At 41.9% G+C, this 18,034-nt stretch overlaps 1 protein-coding gene across 1 annotated transcript in view; it reads left to right on the top strand.

Moving 5' to 3' along the window:
* Positions 1-13,389: 13,389 nt before the first annotated feature.
* LOC133463695 (uncharacterized) overlaps positions 13,390-18,034 on the top strand; it is a 98,319-nt gene continuing 93,674 nt past the window's right edge. Inside the window, exon 1 of the mRNA XM_061745374.1 lies at positions 13,390-14,347. Within this exon, the coding sequence (XP_061601358.1) occupies positions 14,237-14,347 (111 nt within the window). The 5' untranslated portion in view covers positions 13,390-14,236. The remainder of the gene's footprint in view (positions 14,348-18,034) is intronic.

The following is an 18,034-nucleotide window of genomic DNA, read 5'->3' as shown; positions in this document are numbered from 1 at the left end:
GCATCTGTAAAAGGCTCACGTGCGTGTTTAGTTCTGATGTCAGACTACACCTGCTTTCAGTATTTTGTGGGGGACTGAGGTGGTTGAAGTAACTTTCTTTCTTTCTTGTGGCTCAGATTGGTTCATTTCAGGTAGAATTTAAAGAATAATTATTTGACTCATACAGTCAAACTACTGTATCTATACTTACAGTTCAATTGTTATTATTGATAAAGGTTGTGAAGTTAAATGGCACGTTATTATACGGTCCATTTGTACCTATAATACATTTGGGATGGGGAGAGGTGTGAGGGTGTGACTCTGGTCCCAGCTCTCTGCAGGTCATTCACTAGGTCCCCGTGTGGTTCTGGGATCTTTACTCACCGTTCTTGTGATCATTTTTACCCCACGGGGTGAGATCTTGGTGGAGCCCCAGATCTAGGGAGATTATCAGTGTCTTGTATTTCTTCCATTTTTCTAATAATTGCTCCCACAGTTGATTTCTTCACACCAAGCTGTTACCTATCGCAGATTCAGTCTTCCTAGCCTGGTGCAGGTCTACAATTTAGTTCCTCATGTCCTTTGACAGCTCTTTGGTCTTGGCCATAGTGGAGTTTGGAGTGTGACTGTTTGATGTTTTGGACAGGTGTCTTTTATACTGATAACCAGTTAAAACAGGTGCATTAATACAGGTAACGAGTGGAGGACAGAGGAGCCTCTTAAAGAAGAAGTTACAGGTCTGTGAAAGACAGAAATCTTGCTTGTTTGTAGGTGACAAAATACTTATTTTACAATGTGATTTCCTGGATTCTTTCCCCCCCATTTTGTCTTTCATATTGAAGTGTACCTATGATGAAAATGACAGGCCTCTCTCATCTTTTTAAGTGGGAGAACTTGCACAATTGGTGGCTGACTAAATACTTTTTTGCCCCACTGTAGGTGTGGATGGGTGAAGTGTAAAACGACCCAAAACTACAAAAGCAAACAAGGAAACATGTTTGGGATTATAAAACAGTGTGCTTGTTTAGGTTCTGGCACATTTTATTGCCATAGTTATTATGAGCCAAAAATGTTTTTGGAGGTTCCTGTTTAGACTCTTTCACTCTGAAACGTTGCTTCCCTGTGCAGCAGCTGTGACCAAAGTGCTTACTAGTTACTACAGCGTCTGTTGTCATTACCAGAGTCACTCTAGCGCCACAGCAAGAGGAGCTTCTGCATCGCAGACGCCCACAAAATGACTTTCAATTTGTCTCTGTTCGTCACAATTTAATCCATTCGGTCCAATAATATCTGGAGTTTGAGAGTAAAATCCTGCATCCAGCCTGCTCTAAAAACGCATGCTCTTTGGGCCCAAAATGTACAAGTCTGCACCAGAAGGAAGACAAACTTTAAGTTGCTTTTTTCCTTAAATTTTCCATTTATCTGCAGGCAACATGACTAAAGATACTTAACAATCATCCTCGCTCACAGGCCCAACACATCTGCTCCACTCAGGAACATTTTCCCTCTCTTATTTTCTACCTTCTGCACTAAAATGCACACTTAATAGAAAATAATAGGTCTACATTAGCATGTCTTTAGTTTTTCCTGTGGGGGAATATATTACATGGCATTAACTATACCAGGCATTGTATTTCATACTCCCCCTTATGGCGACCCCCATTATCTTGAGCTAAAAAACAAAAAGCAATATATTCGCGTGAAACACGAGAGGGGGATTTAAATGCGCACATTTATACAAATAAAAGTTAACTGATTCAAAATACACAGAGGCCAATGCATCAAGTACAAGAAGACATGAGCACGGTAAGGTTTGAAGCTCAGAGGAGAAGCAAATTCATCTAATAAGCCTCTTACTGTGTCCTTTATTTTCTCAAAGCTCGACAACAATATTTGGTCACTAAACCAGAGAGAGCCTCTGGGAGGGGGGGGGACCAAGTAGAGTAAAATCCTAAAACATAATGCAAATGCAATAATTCAGAATGACTTAGAGAAAAACACAAGAAAGGATTTGTTCCGTTTGTTCCTCAATTAAAACCAACTGGGACTCAAAGAAAATAACCGGGTTTCACACGAGCATTTAAGACAGTAAAGAACCAGAAACGATGAAAATAATGTGGACATAGTTAGAGCCACTGAAATGATATTAATTATTATCAGCATTTCAAAGCTACAACTGCACATAATCTACTACTTGATATTGATCGCTAATGGTGCACTTTAACTGAAAGATTACTTCTTTTTTTTTTCCAGCGCTGCAGTGGAGTTTATGCAGTGAAGCGCTGCAGGGTTTCATTTTTGCAAAAAGATCGTTTGGTGCATTTTTAGCTTAATGAGGTCCAGCGGAGAAGTGCAATCAGCAGGAGGGACATTAAAGTGAAACATCTACACAAAAACACATTCACTCAGCTATATTATTACACCCAAATCACCGATATTTGGAGCGGCTCTTCACTCCACATAAATTGCTATCATCTGGAGATGTTTTTTTTCTTTCTTGCTTTCATGTTCTTTTTTTTCTTTTTTCTCATTTCAGTGTTTGGCTTATCTAGGAAAAACATTTCAGAGGTGTCCCAGAACTTAAAATAGCTTGAATGCCTGCGTGGGCAGTTTAGCCATTCCTATAAATATAATGGTATGCTTCGTCTAACACATAAAACGACCACACAAACCTGGCCAAAACAGTACTTAAATCCCATAAAGGAATGTTATTTTTTTCCCTGCCTTTTCACAATTTTCCCCGATGATGCTACAGACAGTAAAACCTGTTTCATTACGTTTTCATACTGCTAATAACATTTGGTTCAGGTACAAAGCGACTGGCTCTTATCTCAGATCAGAGTGTGGCATTTGCTAAAAACAATGCAAATGTGCTTTTTTCCCCCCCACACGCTTGCCAGTTGTCCACTCAAAGGAAATTTGCTCTTTCTTTCTATGCAAAGTGCCCCGAACTGACACTAAAATGTAATTGTTCCCTTTCAGCCGGAGTATCACATCAGCCTCTGACACCACTTCTCATTTAGGCTGCTTCTAACCTGCCTGCCTGTCTCTTCTTAATTACAGGAGCTGCATGCACTACAATCCGTTAGTAATCAAGAGCTTGTCATTTATGCACTGCCAGTTCCCCGCCATCAGATCACCCACTCTTTTTATTGTGATATTGTGATCATAAACTGGGGTTTTTCTTCTTCTTCTGTGCTTATCTGTGATCATCCAGGAGATTCAGGTTTTAGCCACTTCTATGTTCCACCCTGTCATCACATGTTCCTGAAGCTCCAGTCATTGTCAAGGTTCACGTCTGTGGTTGAAATCCCCCTTTACACACACGTCTATTGCTTCCATATCATTGGGTCCCGGTTATTACAGTTCTTGTCTGTTATGAATTAGTGGGAGCTTGACAGATATTAATACCAGCGTTGTCCACCTGCTTCTGTTACCATGAGTCTATGAGAGGCGGAGAGTTCAGTAAATCACCATCGGTGCAGCAGAGTGACATGTTTTCCTCAGACCGCTCCGCGTTGAACGCAGTTTACGGAACAGTTGACAGCTTCAGATTGGACAAGTGGGCCACTTGTGGGAAAAGGTGGCACAAGTGAGTGGCGTTGTTCTCTAATAATGTCAAATGGCTTCCTCCTTTACTCCCGTCAGCTGTCAAAACAGCCGTTAAGAGGGCTTTGTCACCGGATCGCCAGCAAGCAGAAATATTACTGTTATTCTTTTATACTGACAAGGAAATAAATGAGTGGTGGAGGACTCCTCCACACAACTTGTAGTCCTCTGTAACTCATTTGAAGGAATATTTGTTTACTTTAATGAAGAACTGTCCTGGCCTTCTGGTCACCCTACTATTCTATCAGGAAAAATGAGCCCAAGTAACTGTAATGCAGTGGCACAGAAGTTTCTTGTAGCCTCTTGGGAAGACAATATTTTCTGCCTCAATAATGCAACACACGCATTTGTATTTGAAACGGAGGAAAATAGTCACTAAACTTGCATGTCAGTCTCCTCCGTTGTAGGAACCATGCCGGCTATCTCCACTGACATGAGCTGGGTAATGAATGAAAGGATGCCACATCTTTTGATGGAAATTAAATTATTTACAGAGGGCTGAATTCAAAGACACCCTGAGAATCAAAGTGAAAATAAATGATCCGGCAAGCTAGTCCGCTTTGATGAAATTTCATTGCAGCAATTCAAACTGGTACTCGGTAGCTTGTACGGTCCCCAAATGCACGCCTGACAAAGTCAGGGCTCGTAATGAGACGACGGGCGGTGTCAGATGGACTGAATGTTACTCTGTTGGATTAAAGTCATGGGAGTGTGGGGGGGCCAGTCGATGGTATCAGTGCATCAAGGGCACCAGGACGAACCCAAGATCCACTGCAGCAGCGTAGGGTCTGACATAGGAATGGGCGATATTTTACCGTTCACGATATACCGTCCAAAAAATTCCCCACGGTAAGAATTTGTCATCTCGCGGTAAAAACGATAAATTCCTGTTGATGACGTTTTTGTGTAAAGCTGATTTATGGTTCTGTGTTAAATCAAAGCACAACGTACATGAAGGAAAGGAAGGAAAGGAAGGAAGGAAGGAAGGAAGGAAGGAAGGAAGGAAGGAAGGAAGGAAGGAAGGAAGGAAGGAAGGAAGGGAGACAACAAGGAAAGAAGGAAGGAAGGAAGATGAAGGAAGGGAGCGAGGAAGGAAGGAAGGGAGGGAGGAAAGAAGGAAGGAAGGGAGAAAACAAGGAAAGAAGGAAGGAAGGGAGAAAAGGAAGGGAGGAAAGAAGGAAGAGAGGAAGGAAGGAAGGAAGGAAGGAAGGAAGGAAGGAAGGAAGGAAGGAAGGAAGGAAGGAAGGAAGGAAGGAAGGAAGGAAGGAAGGAAGGAAGGAAGGAAGGAAGGAAGGAAGGGAGGGAGGGAGGGAGGGAGGAAGGAAGGAAGGAAGGAAGGAAGGAAGGGAGAAAACAAGGAAAGAAGGAAGAAAGGGAGGAAGGAAGGAAGGAAGGAAGGGAAGAATGAAGGATGGAAGGAAGGAAGGGAGACAACAAGGAAAGAAAGAAGGGAGGGAGGGAAGGAAGGAAGGAAGGAAGGAAGGAAGGAAGGAAGGAAACAAGGAAGGAAGGAAGAAAGGGAGGGAGGGAGGAAGGAAGGAAGGAAGGAATGGAAGAATGAAGGAAGGAAGGATGGAAGGAAGGAAGGGAGACAACAAGGAAAGAAGGAAGGAAGATGAAGGAAGGGAGCGAGGAAGGAAGGAAGGGAGGGAGGAAACAAGGAAAGAAGGAAGGAAGGGAGAAAAGGAAGGGAGGAAAGAAGGAAAGAAGGAAGGAAGGGAGGAAAGGAAGGGAGGAAAGAAGGAAGGAAGATGCAGGAAGGAAGGAAGGAAGGAAGGAAGGAAGGAAGGAAGGAAGGAAGGAAGGAAGGAAGGAAGGAAGGAAGGAAGGAAGGAAGGAAGGAAGAGAAAAATTCCCGTTGATACGTGTTTGTGTAACAAACATGGCGGATCTGAGTCATTACAGTTTTGCAGTACAGGTGTAACTCATTTAATTGGTTTTTATTAATTCAATTTGATTAGTGTAGTTTAGTAGTATTTAGTATTCTTTTAGAGCAGTGATTTGGGGGCTCCAAAGACTGAATGTGGTGATAGATTTATAGTTAAAAAGGTGGAGTTGAATTGGTATTTTTTCTATCGTCATTTTAATCGTTATCGGCATAAATGCCAGAAATAATCTTGATAAATGTTTTATTCCATACCGCCCATCCCTAGTCTGACAAGGGGTCCAAGGATTTCATCTTTATACCTAATGACAGTCAGAGTGCTGCTGTCTGACCTGTAGAGGTCTGCCGTCCCTCCCATGGAAATGCTCCCCCAGACCGTCACTGACCCTCCACCAAACCAGCCAGCAGCTTCTCCACACCCATTCAGGAGGAATCTGCTCTCACCTGTGAAAAGCACAGGGCGCCAGTGGTCCGCCCCCCTTTGTGACGTTGTTTTTTTCTTTTCCTGATTGTTTGGTTACAGATTCACACCTACTGGAGGTCATTTTGTAGGGCTCTGGCCGTGCTCATCCCAGAGGAGCAGATACTGGTCCTGCAGATGGCTTCAGGAGCTTTTATGAGCCTTTCCATCTCTCCTAGAGTCTCCTGGAATCTCCTTCATGCTCGTGAGACTGTGCTGGGAGACATACAGTAGCAAAACCACCAGCGATGGCTCATATGAATGTACAGCCCTGGGGGAGCTGCACTACCTGGTGACTCTGGCTCTAGTGAAATACAAAACTAGCAGAAAATAGCTATAAAAAACGAGGAGAGAAAAATCCTCCACCTGTAAAGACATTCCTGTTTTGGGGTTTATGTGATAATTGCTCCTTTAGTGCACCAGTTATTAATCTGATCAACACAGAAGCAGCTGGGACTGATCAACAAACCCTCTCTACTGTGTAACTAGAAACAAGCCTTCCACTGCTAAATCTGGTCAAATCGTCTTATTTTAAGCAAAAATATCTTTGCCAATGGAGTAAGGAAGCTTTTCTTGACTAGAACTCTTTAAACTAGCAAAACAGTCTAGAACAGGGGTAGAAAACCCTGGTCCTCGAGAGCCGTAGTCCTGCATGTTTTAGATGTCTCGTTGCATCAACACACCTGATTCTAATGAATGATCGTCATCAGTTTCTCATTCAGGTCTGCACAAGTGTGTTAGTGACACAGTCCTTTGTATCAGGGTGTAAAGAAGCAGGGAAACATCTAAAACATGCAGGACTGCGGCTCTCTAGGACCAGGGTTCCCTACCCCTGCTCTAGAGACTAGACAAAAGTAAGACTGGTTTTCTTGAAATAAGACTTTTACTTTCTTAGAAAGTACTTTTTGCAGGGATATCCCAGAAGTTTAGTTGACTTGATGCTGTACATAAAACTTTTCTTTCTTTTTTTGAGCAGTGCATATATACTGACTGTATAGTCTCCACTTTACCGGTTATACCCTGTGTGTGTGTGTGTGTGTGTGTGTGTGTGTGTGTGTGTGTGTGTGTGTGGGGTCATAATTGAGTCCAATCATACCTGTGTTAATCCCAAGGGTTTTGGAACGACTGCAATCAAGGGAAGCTAAAAAAAGAAATAACCAAAATTCTACATTCAATTCCTTGATATTATTATTGATAAAATTATGAAAAAGTAGACCACATTGAAAAGAACAGATTTTGATTAATTAATCAAACACATTCTGAAGAGATAATTTGCATAACCTGGCCATCTTTATATTATCAAATGTGAGGATTGGGAACTGTGCATCTGGCAGGTTAACTTATTATCAAACAAGCATTAGTTCTGATTTTATTAAGGTAGTTGTTTTTTCCATGTTCATATTCCACAAAACAGGAAGTTGAAAAAAACAAACCAACAAAAAAAACCCTTTAAAGTGTTTTTTCTCTCATGGCGGCAGCAAAGTTTCCCTCCACTGCAATTAAATACATTTCACCACATTCAACTCTCAAGTGCATCAAATTGATGACAATGATGATGATGATGATGATGAAGATGAAGATGAAGATTATACCAATCTGAATTGCGTGCAGAACACAAGTGAAACGAGGTGAAACGTAGTAGCCACCCGCCCGTTGACTGTGCCGCCTCTTCATTGGCCGGATCAGCAGTCTAAGTACTCTAAATGCTGTTTCTTTTCCTGCATCGTTTATTTCTCACTACTAGTCAAGCTACACCTCCATGTTTCTCTTGTGCTCATCAAGCAGGTGCCCGCGGGTCATAGACCAGAAACTATTTGGACTAATTTGGAAAATCAGCGACGAACCTTTGGGTTTTGTTGTTCCGATAAGAGCTGGCTTCATTTCTCATCATCATTTACATAGTAAAGGTCAGAGTTTCTGTCAAACAGCTTAATTTCACTTCAGTGGGAATTCTAAGAAGTCAATCAGCCAAAAATACATTTGTTTTTTTAACATACTGAGATAAAAATCGGAGGTGCTTTGATAATCGAGGCATAAATCCATAATTCATCTGTGCTGCTTTTACAAGTTAGTTTTCCCTGGGGGGAATTTAAAAAAAGAAAAAGAGAGAATAATGATCAGAAACGTATCATTAAGATGCGTTGTGATGCTTCTTGGCAAACTAGGCTTTAAGTAAAAGTTTTACATAATCGTGAAGGGATTAAAGATGAGTTTTCAGATTGAAACAGAAGGTTCAAATTAACAACGTTTCCTGAAGAATAAAATATGAGCTGGAGTACGAGTAGATTTACAGAATTAATGGCTGGATTGATAAGAGAAACAGAAATCTTTGAAAGAGCTCAAATGGATAATTAAATAAGTCAATGAGCTATCTGGGGCTTTAATGTCGTAACATAATGTCAGTGTAAGATTATAATGAGCCAATATGCTCTTATCGTCTGTTTTATGTCTTTATTTGTTTAAATCTTTGTGCTGTCTCCTACATAAATAAAGAAAAGAACAGGCTACTTTAAAGTCTTTTAAGACGCATAAATCTGCATAGACAAATGGACACTGCTCTGTCTCAAAGGCTGTATTGATCTGGGATTACTGTAGGTTGTCTTGACTAAATTGAATAAAAAAGAAGAATTGGATAATGGTATAAAGGAGAGACTGATCAATTTTAGTTTTGGAGCCAAAAAGTACACTGTCTGGAAAGGTATTGAAGATAAAACTTTTTTAGGGTGCTGAGACTGCTCTTCGATGCATATATTTCTAACATCTTGATTTTTGGTCTCTGTGCACTTCTGTGCACTACATGATCAAAAGGGTCCCAGCCGCAATTCCACAAAAACCTTTCGCTATGAAAGTTCATTCAAATAATATATCTCTGTGTGTGTTTGTGTGTACATATATACATCCGGAGATGCCAAGCAGTTAGGTCTGTACTCATCAAGTATATATATATATATCTCCATCCATTATCTATACCCGCTTTATCCTTTGCAGGGTCACGGGGCTGCTGGAGCCCATCCCAGCTATTTTCAGGAGAGAGGCAGGGGTTACACCCTGGTCACCAGTCCATCACAGGGCCACATATACAGACAAACAACTAGACACACTCACACTCACACCTACGGGCAATTTAGAATAACCAATTAACCTAGCATGCATGTTTTTGGACTGTGGGAGGAAACCGGAGTACCCGGAGGAAACCCACGCAAGCACGGGGAGAACATGCAAACTCCACATAGAAAGACCCTGCTGGGCCTGGGAGTTGAACCGGGGACCTTCTTACTGTGAAGCAACAGTGCTAACCACTAAAGCTTGAGTTATGGTTCTGCGTCAAAACGACGCCGTGCCTACGGCGTGTGGTATGTGTTGACGCGTATGCGTCTTCGTGTATGTGTGATTTTTCTTGTTTTGTTTTTTTGCACAATAGTTGTCCTTTTCTCTTTCATTCACTGTGACCGGAAAAAGTCGGATAAACCATTCAGGAAAAGATCACAAATTAGCGGTCACGGGGGGTACTGCACCGCGGCGAAATGGGGTGACGGAGAAGTCCGAAGGGTTCACGATGGCGTCATTGCGACGGCGTGTGCACGGCGTCGATTTGACGCAGAACCATAACTAAAGCTTAAGCCATCGTGCTGCCGGTGGCATATATATATATATATATATATATATATATATATATATATATATATATATATATATATATATCTATCAAATCTTGTTGTGGGCCTCCAAAATCCTAGGTCCAGCCTTGGCTACAGTGTAAATGGAAATGAGGAATTATGACGAAAAGAAATTATTCTGTGAAAGCATTGCCATCGTTCCTGCAAGTAAAACAGAAAAAGAAATCAGTGGATTGCCTTGACCCATACGGAGACACACCTTCATGATGGAGTCTACAATTTGTCTTGCTGCAAGACAAACAAACAAAAAACAAAGCCTCTGCAGAAGTACATTAGACAAGCGAGGCTGTGCAGCATTGCATTAAGTGGTGGAGACATGAAGAGTCTCTAAATCAAATGTCCCCACCACTGAAAGCAACAAGCTTATCCTCTGTTGGTTACCAGGGTGATGTACCTCCCCATTGTACTGCTTTCAGACACAAAACCTGCTTATTATCACTTTTTCAACACAGCAGGAGGCGTGGCTATTCATAAAACCGCTCACAGAGCTGCAGAAAAGAGATGAGTTTGGATCAGTGACAGGAGTTGTTATGTCCTGATTGATATGGACCTGCACATATCAAAATACCTGCCTCTTTGACTCGCTGCTATGCTGCCCTGAATCACGGAAAACTCAGACAGATTCCCTTTCCTCCGATGATAATCGATGGAACCGCCTATAGAGCCAGCAGCATTGATGGACTGACCCATTTCTCCCTGCTGGCCGGCAGCTCTGCCCATAGTGGAACTTCCCCTGTTGTCCCGTAATGCTCTCATCCACTGCTACTTAGATGATGATAGTCACTGCTGTCATGATTTCATTTCATTAATCACTTGAGATTTGCTTCTGTAGACGCTGCAGCGGAGCATTTCAATAATTTCATAGTAGATGACTGCATCATTGTTAATCCGCAGAGACACGAGACCCCACTCGTTACTTGATGTTGTCAGTTTCTTTTTATCTCTTTGTGCTCCTCAATGAGTGCTCTGATGAACTGTGATGGTTATTATGTGATATATCACACAATCTCTTTTATTCACCTTGCGGCACGACACGCTTAAACATCTGCTGTAATTCAGGCTCAAAATATTTTAAAGGATTACCACTAGGGGGTAAAGGATTAAAAGCATTACTGGGTGGTTCAAGTGGGTTGTAAGCCAGCCACCTTAGGAGTTAAGATACATTCAGATAGACTATCCTAGTACTAAATTAGTGGGTTCCTCTGTTTGTCTGAAAAGAGCAATGGTGATGGTGAAGGCACAACCCCTCGACAAAACTCGATGCTTCACAATGAAGACCCTCAAAGTGACGGCTGACGTCCCTGTAAGTCTTTGGCTTGAGAGAGTCAGAAGAGTTTGGTCAGTTGTGGCCTAGATTGGTGGTTCAGTCCGTTGAGCCAGCGTGAGTAGGATACTGAACCCTACATGGTCCTCAATAGGTTCATTGGTGTTTGATAGAAAGAAGAAAGAAGAAAAGAGAGCCATAGATTAAAAGTAAACATGTTTCAAGTGATTGGAATTGTCTGATTATGGGCCAATGTGCTCTGACTGATATGGACCTTTTTTTTTTGATCAGTACATGCATCATAGGCTCAGAAACAGACAACACAAAAGACAGGAACTGTACCAAAAATGGCAAGTGGCATAAAGCAAAGCAGTTAGCTGCATTTCTGATCCACCTCCAAAGAGCTGACGAAAGCTTGCAGCAGAATATACAATACAAGCAACATTTCCACGGCAGAATCAGCTTTGGTAAGTTTAATAGCTCCACAATAATTGATGAGGAAGTGACAACGGCTTGCTATTGGCTAAGCCAACCATCAATCAAAACAATAGTCTCCGTAGTGTAAATAAATGTATGGCTTGATATAAATTCAACGGATGCCGTCCAGAAAAAAATTCAAACCAAAAAAAAACAAAGATGGCTAATGGAGATAGACTTGTTTGATTGCCAGCACCTACGGGTCAGAGGAGGAACTGTAGGTTTATTTACTTCTGCATAGGCCTCCGTGTGAAAGTTTGATTTTTGGCGCTTGGTCTGAACACCAAAAGTGAAAACAGGAACCTAAAGTCTGCATAAATTTAGTGTTGCTCCATAGTTTGTTTTTGTAGTGAACAAGCTGGCTGAAGGCGATGGAACTGCTCAATTATGGCCATTGACTGTATATGACAATGGATGAAGCATTCGTTACGAGACCCATTGGTTTCTGGAATCCGGTATTGAAGCCCGTTTATCTTCATACAGCCATGTTGCTCAGAAACCTGATGGGAACACGCCCACTGGAAGTCAATCAAAGTCAGCTTTGCTCCCAGATCCTTCAGCTGAACCTGCAGAGGTGCCGTGAGACGTTTCCAGCGAGACCGTTTAACATGTCGACTTCACAGTGAAACCAAAAGAGACTGCTGCGTTTAGCCAACGCTGGCTTACTACAAACAGGTGGTTGCTTTGTGAAGCGCAGAAGTGATAACAGCTAGCAACTGGCTGAGCTACCAGTCACATTAGAAAGAAATGTATTGCTCTATGTAAACTTAGAGTCGAGGAACTTCAACAAAACTTAGTTCTGCATGAGCGCCAATGCCGAAGTAAGATGCTTGGCGCTTGATCAAGCCCCATTTTCTTCTTCATTGTATTTTTTTTCCTTTCTGTTCGGTGCTTGTTTTGCGCAATACTGCCTCCAAAAGGGCAGCTTTTGTAACTGCGTGACATTGCTCAGGTGCGTTTGTCCGTTTTCAAAAGTGGAGTGTAAATAAAACCCTAATCAAAAAGGGATTTCCTGCGTAATCGAACCCAGGACACCCCAACTATACTAGCGTGAATGCCCCCTAGAATACTTATGAATCCTACCCCCCTTTACTGAAACACATTGGAAAACTTGTGGACGTTTTTCATTGAATACAGAATAAAAAAGAAAGCCATTGTGCAACCTGTACATGTACCAGTTAAAAAACAAAAAAAAGCAAAACATGTGGAGGAACAACCACATTTTTCTGAGTGCAACCTAATCCAACACTTAATCCAACTCCAACACTGCTTCACCCTGAATGCTTTCAATGACATAAAATAATCCAAATCCAAGAAGCTGGATGTAGATTCTGAGAAATAAAATCTGAATGGGACAAAGTCAGTATTGATACGTCATATCTTTAAGAAAACTGTATTTTTCTGGGGGGGACGTGCTGTGTGATTTTTTTTTTTTTTTTTTTTGTGTAAAAAGCCCTTTAACAGGCCAGCAAGAGTAGAAAATGCTGCATAAATATATTCCATTTTGTGTCAAGACAGCTCACAATGACCAATTTCTTTCTTTCTTTCTTTAGTTGCAGTACTGCATGTGCTTTTTTACATATACGAAGAATCTACATTTAATCCGCTTCATACCCAAAGTCCTCTTGGGCAACAAAATAAATCGCCCCGAGCTCCATGGTCCTATTTTAATGATGTATAGTTTTTACATGCCAACTTCAGGTGAATGTCCAGGCAGCCTGGGTGGATCCGCAGAATTCTCCCTGCTGTTTCACCCTCTGCTCACTTTTCCTCCTCCATCTCTCTCCCCCCTTTTTCTGTAGGTTTCCTGCTAACCAGTAGGTGGAGCTTGACTCCTTCGGCTTGAGACAAAGAGAGAAAGAGATGATTAAAGAAAGAAGAAAGGCAGAAGAGGAGAGGCGGGCGTGAGGGGGAGGGAGGAGAGAGAGCAAGCGTCAGCACTCCATGTGTTAAAAGGGCAGATGGTAACCGCGGGTAACTGAGGAGCAAACCACTCTGCTGGCCACAGAGCCAGAGATCAGCGGAGAGAGGGAGGTAGAGAGAGGGAGGGAGGAGAGCAAACACATGCAGCGCAGCAGAGGAGAGGAGAGGAGCATCGGAGAGGAGAGGAGGCTGCTGCTCCAACAGGGAGAAAGACAGGGAGGAGAAGACTCAACACTTCTGGTCACTAACAAGGAGGCAGAGAGCAAAAAAGAAACAGGAGACGGAGAGATAGTAAGAGGAGGAGAAAAAGTATTCCTGCCCACCACTTAGAGAAAAAGAGGCAGGGGAAACGAAAGAGACCGGAGGGATCGAGGAGGCGGCGGATGGGAGATAGTTGGAGGAACTGGAAGACTGATCAATGAGCGGCTGAGATTTCAGGAAGAAATTTAGACTCAGCGAGAGAGAGAAAGAGGCAGAGAGGGGAGCCAATGACAGGGAAAGATTGATGAATGAGAGATGGATGCAAAACATCTGGAGAGATAAAGATTTAAAGAGAAATACTTAACAGGAGGCAGGGACATCCATCTAGCAAATTTTAGAAAAGCAGAATAATAAAAAAAAATTGAGAAAGAGGAGGGTAAGAGTGGAAAGAAATGAGGAACAGAGAGTGAAATATTTAAGAGGAGATAGAAGCTGAAGAGAGATGAGCAGAGAGTTGCAAAAACTTGGAGAAGAGAGAGAATAAATAAGAGTAGCGGAGGGAAACTGTGCTCCTCCTTTTCTTTTCTGTTCTTTTTTTGGAGGACTTGTTCTCCAGCTCCTCTCTTCTTCATAAAACTGAGGAGAAGCAACAGACGAAGAGAAGGAAGGGGGGCACTTTTCAAGACTATTTCCTTAAACTTTAGATAAAAGAAGAGACAACAAAGGCAGATATTTTACTATCTGAAAGTCAACTACTTCCAATGGCGTGCTACTATATCGTGATCAGTTCCACCCACCTCCATGACGGACAGCTGAGGAGCATCAAGGGGGTCTTCAGGGGACCAATAGGAACCGGCGCCCAGAGGAGCACGGTAAGGCCAGATCTTTACTTTTTTTGTTTTTAAAACACAAAAAAAGGTATTTTATTTCAAAGGAGTTTAAACAAATATGATATCAAGACTGTGGGAGTCAGATTGGGCTGTTTTCAGAGGAAGATCTTTATACTAGAGGATTCATTTCAGATTTGAATCTACCTACAAGACATAAATCCACCTTAATCCAGAGAATATTTCTGTATCCATCATTATATATTTTTTTCTTTTTAATTCACCTGCCAGGAAATCATTACATCTAAATTACCGTTCCTTAAAGCCCTCCCACTCACTTGACTGTCAGGTCCTTAATCATTGTTTTAGTGGAGTTAATTAATTGCCACTTCCATTAGGTTAATTGAGAGGCAGAGAGATGCAGATGGGGATGGCGAGGCTGGTGAGGGACCCCATCTCTGCGCCACTAAGAGCTTCTCTGGCTCCGCGCTCGCTCCTCAAAACCATAGCCTGCTTGTTTTTCTGCCTGCTTTACAGAGCTGTGCATTTCGGGAATCTGTTTTCTTTATCCCGGATTTGACGAGCTTCTGCTGAATGCATACACTTGCTAGATCTGCACATGGTTTTCTTCAAATGGGGGGGGGCGTGTAAATGTACGCCTCATAGTGGAATCACAAGCCTCATGTCGGCTGATGTTAATTACAAGCTAAAAATAAGGAAGACATAACTGCACTTAATTAACACAAAGAGATTAGTAAAGAGGAACAGCTGAATGGGATGTTTAGAGATAAGTCTTTACTTCTTTCTCACGGTATAAACTAAACCTTCACTGGGAGTGAGTGTTTCAGACAGGCAGGATTATGACAGTGAGCCCTTGCAGATCTGCACAAAAAACTCCGACATCCCTCAAAAACACTTTGAAGGTTGAGTGAGGACAGTACTCCAGCAAGCATTAGACATGCTTTCTGTTTCATTTAGCTTCATTATAGCCAATTGTTTTGAATTAACCAAAAATGCAAACTTCAAACTTCTGCAATCATGATTGCTGTCATGGTTTATGAAAAGCAACTGTCATTCAGTAGGTATATTGGTAACGACAAATCCATTACAGCTCGGTGTTGTGTTGATAAAGTGATAAGCCTCTCATACGTCACCTGTGTGTAGTCTCATTTACTGTCAGTAATCATAAATTACGGCGACACGTTACGGTGAAAAGATCGAGCCGAAAGTCTTCGGGAGAGACTGTCAGGCTGTAAATCAGCGGCACGACTGATGCGGCCAGTAATTAGTGGGAGAGAAATGCAAGAGCGCTCGCAGCAGCATCTAATTGTTCTGCAGCTGCAGCTCTGTACGCTGTGCATTGTGTCATGTTAAACTGACAGAAAGAGAAGTCAAAATGAACAATGTTGGACAGTTTTATTGTGTGAGTTGTTGAAGTGCAATACTTCAAATGAAAAAAATGGTTTCCAGTCCCAGATGTGGAAAAAAAGGTTCCCAGAACTGTGATCTTCCAGCGTTTGTTGAGGAGCTGCAGCAGGATGACCCCAGCACAAGCGATTTCAAGTCTTTTCATAATTATGACTTGCACATACTTGAGCATATTTTATTCAGTGAACATGTGGTAACTTCCACCAACACTTTTCCGCTACAGAATTCAACCACAGCAGTGTTATCTGATCCCACATCTCCTGTCAGTGCTGCACAGTCACCATCAGGTTATAATTTCAGGTTTCCACAAACCACAGACAATTTGTTGCTGATAAGGAGTCCTTCGGTTTCAGTGCTTTCATCGTCAGCAGCGGTATCTGTAGCACAACTCAGGCAACCCTACAAGAGTGTGTTCTTATCACAGATGTAGGACGGTCGCTGGTGGAGCATCGGCCTCCGGAAAGACTGGGTTTTGATTCCAGAGTGAAACCGCGGCTTGTCTTGGTTTAGCCTCAGCTGTCGCTCTCTCATTCTTTTGCTTTTCTCACTTTTGAAACCACCTTGTTGAGGTATGACCTTTTTTCAGGATGCTGCCCATTTCTACCAAAGAGGGGGATTATGTGACCAGATCGGCACGAGACATCTTGCTTCTTTGGTTTAGAAATGCTATTACTGGGTCAGCGTGGTACCAGTGTTTGCTCTCCTTCACAGCTAGAAGGCTGCTGATGCAAAGCTCGGCTTAGGTTTTCACGTTGTCACTGTGCCTGCATGGGCTTCCTCTAGAAACCAAGAACATGCACGTGACAATCAAGCAGCAGTGATATGCTCCAGGAGATACCCGTAACCCTTCCAGGAATCCCTCATCTGAATATTTTCAGTCTGAATACCATTATCTGGGATTTAAGTAATGGTCGATACCAATATCTGATACATTGGTGAATTGATGAGCTGTTTCCCTCAGCGTATGCATGAGACTAAAGTCATCACGCTTGACAATAACATTTCTTTTCACAGTAGACAAAAATTTACCAGCACAAAATCTAACAAAATAAGATAGATATACTGGAAATGGAACTAGCTTTGTAATTGTTTCTTACAAAAATATATAACTCCAGCAGGAGCAAATAATTGTAAAAATTCAAATTCCAAATAAAATAGACTCAAAGTAAATAAAATGTAATGGCTGAAACTAAACATAAATACAAGGGATTGGCTCATGGATCTGAGTAATTTTCTCCAATAATCAAGGCACATATTTTGTCAATAACAGGGTTGATATCCAGTCCTGATATTGGATCGGTGCATAGCTAGAAGAAGCAGGTATCGATGATGAATGGATGTTATTATTGCAGACGTGTAAAATAGACACAGTTTTATTAGGGCAAGATGACTGCTATTTCATGAGGGAGGAAGCTCAGGATTAAGATCTTGAACATAAATGAGATCTGAGTTTGGTTGAGGTGCGTACATGTAATCCTCTTGCATCAAACCAACTGGACTTCCTTTCCGTTAAGACCTTCGTCCATCCAGAGGGCTTTGGCACTTCAAACGGTCTGGCGGGGAATTTTGATTTATGCAAAGCTGTGACTTCAAGGGGGGCTTTTGTCCACTTTCAGTTGTTTTCCTGGTTTTAGTAACTTGAATGAAGGTGAAAAAAGTTGTAAAACCTGGGCAGGAAAAATAAGGCTGCAAGTGCCTTCCCACCAGACCCCCCCACACCAGGTCTGGTTTAATTCGGTCAGAGTTTGTTTCCTTGGATAGTCTGCCTCATTTGGGAAGGTGTGAAAGTTCATCTGAACTCTGGTGCAAGTCTGTCTGAAAATGTGGGTCTCAGTTTGCTTGTAAGTGAACCCTGGATCAGTTCACTTACAGTGTGAATGCAAATGGACTATCCAGTGAAACAAATAGAGGAAGAGGTGAAGAGCTGCTGCTCATAACAGGCTTTCATAACTGCAATTCAGAAAATGAACCAAACCATATGCTATCCTGGCATGAATACGCCCTGAGTTCTTGTCTGCTGGTTTTCCCAGTTAGATAACTTCATTTACATCTTTACATTAACATCTGTCTTTTCCATTTAAAATGTGTACATTATTGTCCTCAAGAGTCTCCCTTATTCTTGAGATGTTTCACAGATGTAGAAGACCGTGGAACTACAACGCTGCTTAGTTTATGTTTGAGAGTTTTGTCCTTCAAGTGAATGGGTTTTTTGGCCTCTTTCAAATGATGTTAATGATGATGTTATTCTTCTTATGAAGAATAAGATATATGATCATCTATTAACTCTTCATTAACATTTTGATC

Source organism: Cololabis saira, chromosome 17 (genome assembly GCF_033807715.1).
Source record: "Cololabis saira isolate AMF1-May2022 chromosome 17, fColSai1.1, whole genome shotgun sequence".
Lineage (NCBI taxonomy): Eukaryota > Metazoa > Chordata > Actinopteri > Beloniformes > Belonidae > Cololabis > Cololabis saira.
Note: the sequence above shows the minus strand (reverse complement) of the source record. Positions and strands in the feature narration are given on the sequence as shown.